This window comes from Mastigoproctus giganteus, chromosome 14 (assembly GCF_048544385.1).
Source record: "Mastigoproctus giganteus isolate SK-2022 chromosome 14, ASM4854438v1, whole genome shotgun sequence".
In the NCBI taxonomy this organism is placed as follows: domain Eukaryota; kingdom Metazoa; phylum Arthropoda; class Arachnida; order Uropygi; family Thelyphonidae; genus Mastigoproctus; species Mastigoproctus giganteus.
In genome coordinates, this window is record NC_143588.1 from 107,838,551 (window position 1) to 107,851,681 (window position 13,131).

The window sequence follows — 13,131 nt, forward strand, 5'->3', positions numbered from 1 at the left end:
GAATCCCATCAGCATTGAGCATGCTCAAGCCATTCAACACCATATACATCTCAATCAGATCACCTCGCAGATGCAGTCTCCAGACACTGTAATTTGTAAAAGTTAAGCCTTCCTTCGTAAGAGAAATCTTTTGTTCCATTCACTAATCTTGTTGCCATTCTCTGTACTCCTTCCAGCAGCTCTATATCCTGCTTAAAATGAGGCCACTAGACATGTCTTAACCATGCACAGTGGGGGATGAATCAGAAATTGTGTTACCTTTTTAAAATATGTAGTGTTTTGGTATACTGAACATATCCTGTGTATTTCATTGATATGAATGTATTAATTATGCACATAAGAGAACAGTTTCTATAAATTGAATGATTCATAACTGATTATGAGAAGAAAAAAAAAAATGACAGTAAATGGAATAGAAGCGATGTTATCAGAACTAAAGCTTATGTTGTGCATTGTCTTATGCCACATGTCCAATCTCTACATTTATAATCTCTAATTTACTTAATATAAGTTTCTCTGTTCCATCATAATTTATAAATACCACACATTTTCCTTCTGTGCCACTAGTTTCATCTGACACCCATTTAAGTCTAAATTGGTATTATTCTTGTTTATACTACAGCACAACCACGAGGTCAGTGGAGTTTACAATAAATCAATCAATACAAATGTTAATCTTATTTGGCAGTTATGGGCTTGAACCTCATCCACTCAAAGAGTGTGTGCTATTTCACTTGCACTCCTGACCACTCGGCTATGTCATCGCATACAATGCTTAGTAGTTTCATGGTTACTTTCCGGAATGTTTCCCAATTAGAATTTGCTGTTGGTAATGCCATCAATTGATTCCACTGAAAAGTTGAAAACTGTCTAAGACCACTGTAGTAGTTATATCTTTAAATAAATTCCACATCAGTATATTATGATCAGTGCCACCCATTAGTTCCTTTGTCTGGAGACTCTTAATGAATAAAGAGCCACTACTGATAATCAAATCAACATTACTGCTAATAAGGGAAGAGGCCTATAGGCATTTGAATCACTTACAGGTTATTCTGGCCATAATTTCAGTAAAGCAGCCTTCCATATATCAGTAGTAGGATTAATTATGTATAATAACAAAAGAATATTAGGTTCAAGGATGTGAAATTATAATAACTTCAAAAAAAAATAATAATAAATCAGGGCAAGGATATTTATCATTTTTTTTATTCTTTCAACAGTTGGGAACAATTTAGTAACTAAAAAGAAGAAACAATCAACAGTAGAAGAGTAAGTTTTGTTCAGTTCTAGGCTAAGAATTTTACTATCTCTTCTGCTTTCTATTTTACAAGGCGAATGAATCGGTCGTTAGGTGCACTCTCAAATATTAGCTTCATAAATTTCTCTTCTTGCTTTCTGTCACTTACCAAATCATTTAACTGTAAGTGGTATTAGAAAGTCACATGGTATTCCATCACTAATAACTTTTCACATGCGAATCCAAAATATTGATTCGGTTTGCAAGCAACCTGTGCAAGATCAGTTATTCAATTCACAAGAAAAGGGTTTTTTTAATTTGCTGTCTTTCTGATGTTCCTTCCTGCTTTTCTCAACACACATTACTTCTGTGTTGCTGCATGGACCACATAAGAGTTACAAAAATACAAATAGGAACATATTTACTTGCTTATACACTAATGCTAGGAGTAAATAAAATCAGTTGGATGAATTTAAAATATTACTTCTCACCAAAAGCTGATATTATTGATATAACAAAAAAACATTGTTTTGCTCTGATAGTAGGAATCCATATTTCAAATATGGTGATTATACGTGAACATAAGACATCAATATATGGAAAATATCTGGTTACTAGCAGTGATTTGTGTATTAAGAATCTTTATGCAAAGGAACCGTAGGTGGAAGCGAGATCATAATGTGGGATTTATTCAAAGAAATATCAAATGTCAAGAGTGACGGTTTTCCCAATCAGTTACGCTAATAAGGGAAGACATTGAAAATGCCTTGCCACATATTTCACAACAGAAGAGTTTCTCCTGAGTAGTGTGAATTAATAAAATGTTTAAGTGTATCATATCTTCAAATATTCTTCCACATTTCAATAGATTTTGCATATTTTTCCTACCTGTACTATACAATAAAGGACGTAATTACTGTTACAACTAATATGTATAAATTAAAGACTCAGAGAAATTCACTAATTTTTGAAATATCTATTTAGTTTATTTAGTATCGTACTTTATAGTGAGTAATTTTGTGTGGCAGTATCAAATTCAATTGTCTAATAAAAAGAATAAATATCAATATTCTCAACAGGCATTATTCCATATATTTCTTACTGATCTTTTCTAGTGTTCTGTAATTCTTAGTGTGGCTGTAGTATTTTAAGATTTGTTCATTGCTAAAAAAAAAATATACAGTATGTTCATTCAAGCAAAAGTCAAGTATTACTTCAGAACTTTAAACTTAACCAACCCAAATTATTAAACAGAATGATAGAGAAGTTACAAAAAAAAGTATTTCAAAACCTTAGTTTGAGAACACAAGGAAATGATTTACGAATATATCATTGTGTTATTGAGCTGAAATTGTTTACTTCCAAAGTTAAAAGAGAAAAGTTATTAGTCATTATGAAAAAAAAAAAAAAAATAGCATATTCTATTAACCGTTACAGTAGCGTTAAATTTTTGAATCTCTAAAGATCTGTTGTGTTTATTTAGCTGTTTCAATTTTAAATTATGGTTCCAGAAAATTGATCTGAAGCCCATTGTAGAAACAACAATATAATAACACATATTTTGTGATTCTGAAAAATTTTATATACAAATATATTATACTATTTTCTAAATTGTGTAATTTATTAGTCCAAATTAACATTTTAAATTTTATTATTACTTGTATAAAGTTAAACTTGTATAAAATTACTTTTATATGACCAATTAGAAATTAGCTGTGTAACCAGTAATGCAAATTACAATAAATATGGACTATATTAAAGAAGCATAGTATAACTTACAGACAGCTTTTATTATATTCAAATTAAGGAATGTGGCATTAAATTTGAAATTGTCTGTCCTTTTCTAACAAGTGTGAATCTTTGCAGTTTACTGCACATTCAACATGAGAATGATCTTCCATTAGTATGTAACAAAATTACTTATTTCATTTCAGAAATAATCTCCAACATATTTCAGAAGCAAAGGATGAGATTGAGAGTGAATTGAGTCTATTGAGAGTGAATTAATAAATGTTTTTTCAGACTATCTGATTTTGAATATGCCTTTCCACAAATTTCACAAGGGAACTGTTTCTTTGAAGTGTGAATTAATAAATGTCTTTTCACAGAAGATGAGTGTGAAAATGCCTTGCCACATATTTTACAAGCATGAGGTTTTTCCTGAGTGTGAACATATAAATGTGTTTTCATGTTACTTAATTGGGAAAATGACTTCCCACATATTTTACAAGGGAAAGGTTTCTCCTGAGTGTGAACAATTAAATGGTCTTTCAGACATCTGGATCGTGAAAACATCTTACCACATATTTCACAAGCAAAGGGTTTTTCCTCAGAATGAACTATTAAATGTTCCTTCAGATAACCCAATATTGCGAATGCTTTGCCACATACTTTGCAACAAAACAATTTCTCTTGAGTATGAAGTTTTAAATGTAGTTTTAGATTAGTTGACATTGAAAATGCCTTGCCACATATTTCACAACAGAAGAGTTTCTCCTGAGTGGTGTGAATTAATAAATGTTTCTTAAGTGTATCATATCTTGAAAATGCTTTGCTACATATTTCACAAAGGAAGGGTTTCTCCTGAGTATGAATTCTTATATGTCGTTTTAGACGAGCTGAGCGTGAAAATGTCTTGCCACACATTTTGCAAGATGGGAGTTCCTTCTTTACAATCACAGACATTTTTAGACTGTTAATTTGATCTTTTGGAAGCTGATAATTATTACTTGTCAGCTAGGAATTGTTTATATATCTTTATTCCTATGTTTACTTCTCTTTTCCATATTAAACTAGATAGTAGAAATAATGCTGTCCTTGCTGAATCTGAAAAATATAAATAGAAGAGAAGATATGAAATGGTTATACATGCACAGTTCTCACAAAGAAGATATACAGATGAGTCATGTTATGTTACACTTTTTAAACAATATCTTTATATCTTTCATTTACCTACTTCTGCTAATTTATAATACATAAATGAGAGCTTACATATGCTCAATTTTTCCTACATTCTATTAATATTTCATAAATAAACAAAGGAGTTACCTTTTATTCAGTCAGTAGGATTTCTTCTTTACCAATTCTCCTTATGAGAATATTTTACAAAATGATATGTTAAAAAACTCATGTGTTCCTCACTATTGACGCACAGGCAGGCCAACACCCCAGAATCACAGTGGTGAAACCCCGCCCCTGAAATATCAACCCCCCCATGCAACCTTTAGTGAAGGAAGACATTGTCATAAATGCAAATTTGAAATACGAATGAAATACTATTAAAATGAGATAAAAGTACGATAAAACAATGGAGGAATTTTTAGTGGATTTTAAATTCATTGTTTTATAGTACTTTTATCTCATTTTAATAATATTTCATTCGTATTTCAAATCCGCGTTTATGATAAAACATCTTCCTTCACTAAAGGTTGCATGGGGGGGGTTATTATTTCTGGGGTCGGGTTGGGGTTCACCATTGTGATCCTACGGTGTTGGACTGCCCGTGTGTCAATAGTGAAGAACTCAAGTTTTTTAACGTATCATTTTGTAATTTATTCACATAAGGAGAATTGGTAAAGAAGAAATCCTACTGACTGAATAAAAGGTAACTCCTTGTTTATTTCTGAAATTCTAATTTATAGATGATACAAAGAACTTTAATAATAAACTTTTATACAAACTTTATATTGCAACTCTTATTTCTGGAGAATTGTCAAAACATTGACTCTGCTCCACTATCTGCTAAACCAAAAACTTACAAAATTACATCTTATATATTACATCTTCTTAGAAGTCACCAAATTTTAAATGGAACTACAGGAAATGCTAAGTGAGTGAACAAAGTTCCACACAGCAGGCTTCAAAAGTCAACATAATGGATATCACCTGGAATAAAACATTTTCCTCACAGAAAATGGAATATGCTGAGAATGTTATCCATATGACTGACAAAGATAAAAATGAAAATTATTCCAACAAAACTATTTAGACTAATGAAATAATTTTTGAACTGAACAGCAGTGTTAATACAATAAAACAGTATTTTTTGGGCACATGATTAACTACATATACAAACCGAAAGTAAATTAAATGCTATGGAGGTGATTGTTTGTTGAAGGGAAAATAATTTTTTTGGAATGACGGAATTGTCAGTACAGAAATAAGCCTTCCCTAACTGCAGGGAAAGCCTCTATATCAGTAGTATGAAAAATGTGGTTGATTCCTTCCCATTCCTGTATTCGTTTACATGGGCAATTCTGCAACAAGAGTCTGCAGATAAAACAATCACTAGGTGGCAGTAATCACAGTGTACTGATCTCGGCTTTACTTAATGATAAAACTACTAAAGGGAACGGTTTTTGATTATGGTGGTCTCAGACAGTTTTTAAATTCCAAACTGTGGGACCAACTGATTATGTAACTAACAACAAATTCTAAATGGGAAGCATTCAAGGAAATAATCTTGGAGACTACCCGGCTTTTCATACCAAGTAAGAAATATTGTTCAAGATTTAGGCCTAATTTGGATGTCAGATGAACTAACGAAACTCGTGGAAGAGAAGAAAAATGCATGGCATGCATATCAATTATCAGGCAACACAGAAGCCTATGGTAGATATAATGATATTGATGGCATCATCATCATCAATAGCTTGTTATACCACCATCAATGATATTGATCAAGGTATAACAGGCTCAATGTCAAAGTTTGCAAATGATTAAAAGGCTGGCAGGGTTGTTAATGACATTACCAAAGGCATGTTGCTCCAACGGGATCTAGAAAAGTAGAGCACATGGACTGAGAGTTGGCAAATGAAGTTTGATAAATGCAAAGTACTGCATATGGGTAAAAGTAACCCCAGAGTAACGTAACAACTGTGCAGTAATACACTCAGAGTAGTGGAGAATGAAAAATCTGGGGGCAATTGTGTCAGATATGAAGTTTTTAGAGCAGTGCAGACAGGTTGCGAAAACAGGTGATGGGGTCTTGTGAACAATATACAGGAACTTTGCTATCTGAGATAAGGAGGTGATTATCCCCTTGTACAAGGCAATTGTCAGGCCAAACCTTGAGTACTGCACATATGTATGGAGGCCTCATTTTAGGATGGATGTAGAGCTGCTGGAACGAGTACAGAGAAGGGCAGCAAGATTGGTGAGGGGACCAAAAAGGGATGCACTTACCAATAAAGGGGCGCCTCCATAGCCAGGTGGGCAGAAGCAGCAGTGCATAGCACATGCTTCTTGATTAGACCGGGATTCGAGCCCATGATCACCAAATATGGAGGATGCGGAAGATCAGGGAATGACCACTGCAACTGAGGCCATATCTCCAGAGCAATATGGCCTTGGTTGCTAATGCTCCTAAAAACCAAATAACAATAACCAATAAGAGGCCATATCTCCAGAGCAATATGGCCTTGGTTGCTAATGCTCCTAAAAACCAAATAACAATAACCAATAAAGGATTAAGATCTTAAAATTGCAGGTCTGGAGACTAGGCACCTCCAAGGTGATATGATTGAGGTGTTTAAGGCTTTGAACGTTTCGAGCAAGCTCAATACTAACGGGATTCTTCCTCTTGCTCAGATGAACTTGAAGGAGAATTAATTTAAATCAAGGAAAGTTAGTTTCAAAACAGATGTATGGAAATTTGCTTTAGCCAGAGAGTAGTTGATTTCTGGAACAATCTTCCATCTGTCTTTGTTGATAGTTTAAATAAATTCAAGGAAGAATTGGACAAACTTTTGGAGGAAATGGAGAGGTGAACGGAAAGTTTTTTTTTTTTTTTTTTTGGCTGATGCTATATAAGCTTGATTTCTTGCATCATATGCCACTACTAATGCTAATGTTAAAACAGGAAAAGGTTAAGGTGATATCATTTCCTAGGAAACATTTTTCCTGATGTGCTAACTGGCAGTGATATGGTAGTATACACTTTTACAGCTATAATGTTTAAATGAATAAAAGCACCCACAGTATGGGGTAGTTCTTAACTTCCATATGATTAGCTTGTTCATCCAAATTACCAGATAGATAACTATTGTTTTGAAAACAGATTGCGACAAGTTTTCAACACTCGAATGCTGAAAATTAACCTTATCTTCAGAAACCACCATTTTGAAATATTTTTTCAATATTGTCTCTGGACCCGATTAATGTTTGCACAATGCGTAAGCAACAGAAACTCGCATCAAATCATTAGAATCAGTCAACATTATGCAAAAAATAAGTACTACCATGTATCCAACAGTAAAAAGAATACCACACCCTATACAAACATCACCAGAAAATTTTAACATTTGTTTTACTTGGGACAATAGTAAGGAAACACTCGCTGCAATAAGCCAGAAATGTTATTGCATCAACTACTATTTGGAGCAGTTTCCAAGGTTACGACTGCTCCAAATAGCTGTTGCTACTTTGGCTGCAGCAATCAATTTGTAAATGTAATGAGAAATTAGTTCCAATTTAGGAGGGTAAAGCAAAGTTAAATTGTAAAATAAACAGTCAGTGGAATAGTGAACTCTGTAGATCTCTTGAATCCGAATATAGGCAATGAAATACAAGCAGTACTGTAGAGAGTTAGCAAGGGAACAAAAAGAAAATTGGCTCACCGGCCCACAATGGCTTTGTCCTTACGGAGATGGACCAGAAGCCTGGACTCCAACCTGGGATCCTGGTAGTACTCCCGTTTATGGGTACAACTATGAACTTTGACAAGAAAGAGAGGAAGAAGGCAGTGATTGGCAGGTGAAAGCACCTTCCACTCACTGCTTTCTCCCTCTCCTGCATGTTACACGTGGATGTCACGTGCCATCACATGTTGGAGCTGAAATGAAGAAAAAACAAAGGTAATAGGAAGGCAAAAAAAAATAGGTGAATAAAAAATAAATGCAAATTTTAGCCCAAATTTTTTTAAAACAAGTAACAAAAATTAACACCAGACAACCACTGATACTTCTAGCCTGTACATTACTACACGATTTTGAGTGCATTAACAATGACAATTGCTCATGCAAATGTACAAAAATGATTTTTTTTTGCAGGTGGCAAATCTTCACTCTTGCGACTGTACTTTAATAAACGATTCCACGTGCATGAGAATTGTTCGTGCACATGTAAAAAAAAAATGCTATTTTTTTTTTCGAGGGGCTGCCACCCCAGACCACTGCTTTTGTGGGGGATGGCTGCCTCCGTACTCCCGCTACTGTTGAAAGAAAATCTTACACTAAAAACTAGTACGATAACTGAAAAACAATCAAATCATCAAAAAACTACTTGAATACAAAAAAAAACTCACTGGGAGAAAAATATGTGAGAGCAGTAAGACAGTGATGACTAAACCTCTAATTTTGATAGCACAATTACTGATTGAACAACAGCTGACCGGGCTAGCCAGGTGGGCAAAGTGCCTGCCTGGCAACCCAAAGGTCGCGGGTTCGATTCCCGCCTCGGACTTGGTATCAAAGTACTGCAAAAACCTTGGGAGGTGCATTATGGCCAGAGAAGCCTATGTGCCAACAACTACCAAAAAAAAAAAAAAAAGATTGAACAACAAAACAAAGCTAATGATAATTTTGCATTTACCACTAAAATCAGAAGCGAATTTGCATCCAATCAAACAATCAGAAAAAATTCAAATTATGCTTTCACAGCAATCAGCTGATCACAGAACTCAACCAGACAATCACTCCATACTTTGGCCATGCCTGCAACATAGTGACAAGGATTATGAATTTGATTGGTTACTAATTAATGGTCATTTTCTATTGACTTGGTTTGATTGACAAAGAAGCATGCCATTAACTTGTATAAGAGACATGACTATATATATATTTTTTTTTTTTTTAATGATGTGATGTTGGAACTAGTGACTAACATTTAATAAAGAACATACACTCAGTAGCATAGCAATGGGAGGTGTCTGCCTTGGGTGCTACCAAGAAAGAGGTGCCATCACTTGAAAACATATGTATTAAATAATTTCAACTTTTTTTAAAAATTTATCCCTGTCCACTTAAATTTACAGTTGTTAGTTGAAATTCTATTTGACACAATTTAATTATCAACAAGATACTTTGATTTTTATATTAACCGAATGCAATGCTTTCTTTAAAATTTTTGGTATGTTATCAATGCACATAAAACCAGGGATCAAAACAATATTCAGAACTTTATTACAAAAGCATCTAGTTTAAGAACATTTTTTTTACAAAGTTTTCTTACAAGTTAAGTTAACGCCACATTTTTGGTGAGCAGATTTATACCAAGTATACAGATGAGGCTTTGTATTTCCTGAAAACTCATTTTTATTTTTGATTTCTACTTATTTGACAGATATTTTCTATCTTTTAATATACTTCTTTGTATAGGTCCCTACATATAAAAACCAAATGAAGTGAAATCGACCCAGTGGATTTCAACCGAGAAAAGCAAAGAAAGCAATGTCTGGATCGTTGTTGAAGCATGTTACACCTTTGACATCTAGTGCAATAGATATTCAGCTTGATAAATCAGAAGAGCAGATACAAGAGTCATCTTCTCAAGAGGATCTAACAGAGAAAGTTATTCACTAATGGAAAAGAATCTAGAAGATGCTTATTCAAAGTATTCCAGTGTCGCATTTTGGCCTATCCCAGTAAGAGATAACTTGAGAATTTATTTTATTAAGAAAGGCAGTGAATATTTTAAAAATTAGGATGGACCTTTTGACACTGTTGAAAGGGCAAGATAAAAAATTAAAGGGAAATGTCAACAGCTAATAACTTCTGATTTTTTAAGACACTGCCAAATAGAGGAAAAATATGAAGAATATGGATGGTTTATTCACCATCATTAGGAAATTTATTGTGTTTATAAACTATTTTCATTGGAGAATAAAGAAATCAAAACATCCAACTCATGGGATTTAAAACTTCGGGAAAATTAAGCCGAAGGGTTTTTAACCATGAAAATAGTGAACAGCATCTCTCATGCTTGGAGAAGTGGAAAACCTTAAGTTCAGGATTCAAATTTCAACAAACTATTGACCACATAAAATGAAAATAAATAAACATATAATAAAATAAAAATAAATAAACAAATAATGTTAAAATTAAATTTAAAAAAAATAAGAAATATATAAATAAATAAAATAAAATAAAAAAACATTTCCGCCCATAAACCAGCAGGAGTGTAATATATCCCACGCCAGTGCCAGCAAAAAAAAAAAAAAAAAAAAAAAATCACACCCAGATTAAAAAGTGGAAACGGGAGCAGTACAACTGCACAGAGAGTAATCTACTCCAACAATAATAAAGCATGCAAGTGTTTTCTCTTATTATTATTATTATTAGCTATATGGTGCAAGGAAGCCTGAGGCTTATGCTGCACTAGCCAAAAAAAAAAAATTCCTGAGTTACCCTGAGGGAGAGAGAGAGAAAGAGACAAAAGTAGAAGGAAATCACCAAGACAGAGAAGAATGATGATATCCAGCTCAGGACCCTGGATGTGCCAAACCCGTACTCACCAGATGTGAGCCCCTGGGGATAAAGATTTGATAACTAAATTTCTGGAGAGCATTATAGTACGACTTATTACCTACATATACATGTTCACAAACTGGTCTTAATTCAGGTATTACCAATAACAGTTGACTTCTATAATCTAAGTAAATACTATACTCATACAAAATCTGTCCAACTTCAAACATACAGAACCAACTTTTCATCTTCCTCATTTATTCATTCAACTGCCGTTTTCTGGAACAACCTTCCTTCATATGTATTTCCTGAAAATTACAATCTACAGAAGTTCAAGTCCAATGTCAACAAATATCTTCTTTCGTCTTCTCAACCTCCAACCCAAGCACGGTACTAAGTACTGTAGGTTCTAATACCTCTCGTGTTTGGGGTTCACATAAAAAAAAAAAAATAATAATGTGAGGTTTCCTCAGCACCACAACAACAATTAGGACCCTTCACAAGGCCAAATTCAAACAGCTTGCCATTGTCAAGATATATGACAGTTGAAAACTTGAATAAATCCAACTATTCTTTTCAGTGGCGTACCTACCATGTAGGCAGGCAAGGCAATTGCCTACGGGCCCGGCATCTTTGGATGTCTCTTATTTTTGCAATTTTCAATTAAGTAGAGGCCAGAATATGTTCTTTGCCTCCGGCCCGAAAAAGAGTGGCTACGCTACTGTTCTTTTTATTATTATAAAACTATTAACAGCAGGAATAAATATAATACAATACAATAGGAATGGAATGAAATACAATACAACATCTCCTTTTCAGTCCGCAATCTGTTCAAGTAATATGTATCAGAGCGGCCATGAAAATCTTTTCACTTATAAAAACGAGATGTGGCATAAACAGTAATGTTATCTAAACTAATTCCTAGACGCTTAAACTCTTGTTGTTGTTGTATTGGGGTTTTTTGGCACAAGGGCCTCTTGGGCCATATTGTGCCTCGCTTAAACTCTAATACTGTTGGTGTCTGTTTACCATGTTCCCCAAGGGCTCATCATTCTTCTCTTTCTTGGCGATTCCCTTCTACTTCTTTCTTTCTTTCTTTCTCTCTCACTCTCTCTCTCTCTCTCTCGGAGGTAATTCTTTTTTTTTTTTTTTTTTGTTGGTGCAGCATAAGCCTCAGGCTTCCTTGCACCATATGGCTTAGAATAATAATAATAATAATGTAGTAAAACATTTGGTGATCTACCAGGATCCAGTTTCCCTTTAAATACCATCATTACTGTCTTTGAAGGGGATACTTTTACCGAACAAATATAATCGAAACACCCCATATATATAACTTACCGTTTCAAGCATCCGTCTGTAGTTGAAGAAAAGACATTAAAAATGATATTCAGTAGAAATCACGTTGTAACCCTAAAAAACTATAAAGAAAAAAATATATATATACTGTATATATATATATATATATATATATATATATATATATATATATATATATATATATATATATAATTGAAGGACTCCCTGCAATTAGCAGCGCCCTCTTTCATGTGTTGAAACTATGCATTTATTTCATATTATTTGTGGTCACTTCCTTAATTTATTTCATATTATTATAGTCACTTCATTCATTTATTTTACATTATTATGATAGTAGTAGTAGTAGTAGTAGTAGTGGCATGTGATGCAAGAAAACAAGTGTATGAGCTTATGCAGCATCAGCCAAAAAAAAAAAAAAAATCACACCATTCCCTCCAAATGCCTGTCCAGTAACTCCTTAAATTTATTCAACCTATCAACTTCCACAACGACAGATGGAAGTTTGTTCCAGCAATTAACAACCCGCTGGCTAAAGGCAAATTTCTGCACATCTATTCTACATCTATCCTTTCTTAATTTGAATTTATGTCCCCTTAGGTTCGTAATCTGAACAAGTGGAAGGATCCCATCAGAATTCAGCGTGCTCAACCCATTCAAGGCCTTATACACCTCAATCAGATCACCGCGCAGGTGCCTAGTCTCCAGCCACTGCAATTTGCAGAACTTAAGCCTCTCTTGATAAGAGGATCCCTTCATTCCCCTCACCAATATTGTTGCCCTTCACTGTACACGCTCAAGCAAATCTACATCCTTCCTAAAATGAGGCCTCCAGACCTGTACGCAGTACTCAAGGCGTGGCCTAACCATTGCCTTATACAGAGGGATAATCACCTCCTTTTCCCTGCTAGCAAAATTCCTATATATCATTGACAAAACCCCATGACCTGCCCTGGCAGCCTGTCTGCATTGCTCAGAAAACTTCATATCTGCCTGCACAATTACTCCCAAGTCTTTTTCATTTTCTTCCACCTTAAGTGTAGTACCACACAGTTCGTATGTTTCTCTGGAGTTACTTCTACCCATATGCAGTACTTTGCATTTGTCAAC

The 13,131-nt window shown here is 34.1% G+C and overlaps 1 protein-coding gene across 1 annotated transcript; it reads right to left on the reverse strand.

Annotated features, from left to right (window-relative positions):
* Window positions 1-3,229: 3,229 nt before the first annotated feature.
* LOC150075513 (uncharacterized) lies at window positions 3,230-12,116 on the reverse strand. The gene is made up of 2 exons (XM_090388524.1): window positions 12,046-12,116; window positions 3,230-4,066 (listed from the first exon to the last, which is right to left on the reverse strand). The coding sequence occupies exon 2, from the start codon at window positions 3,923-3,925 to the stop codon at window positions 3,230-3,232; it is 696 nt and encodes a 231-aa protein (XP_090244650.1). The 5' UTR covers window positions 3,926-4,066; window positions 12,046-12,116.
* Between the last annotated feature and the right edge of the window lie 1,015 nt (window positions 12,117-13,131).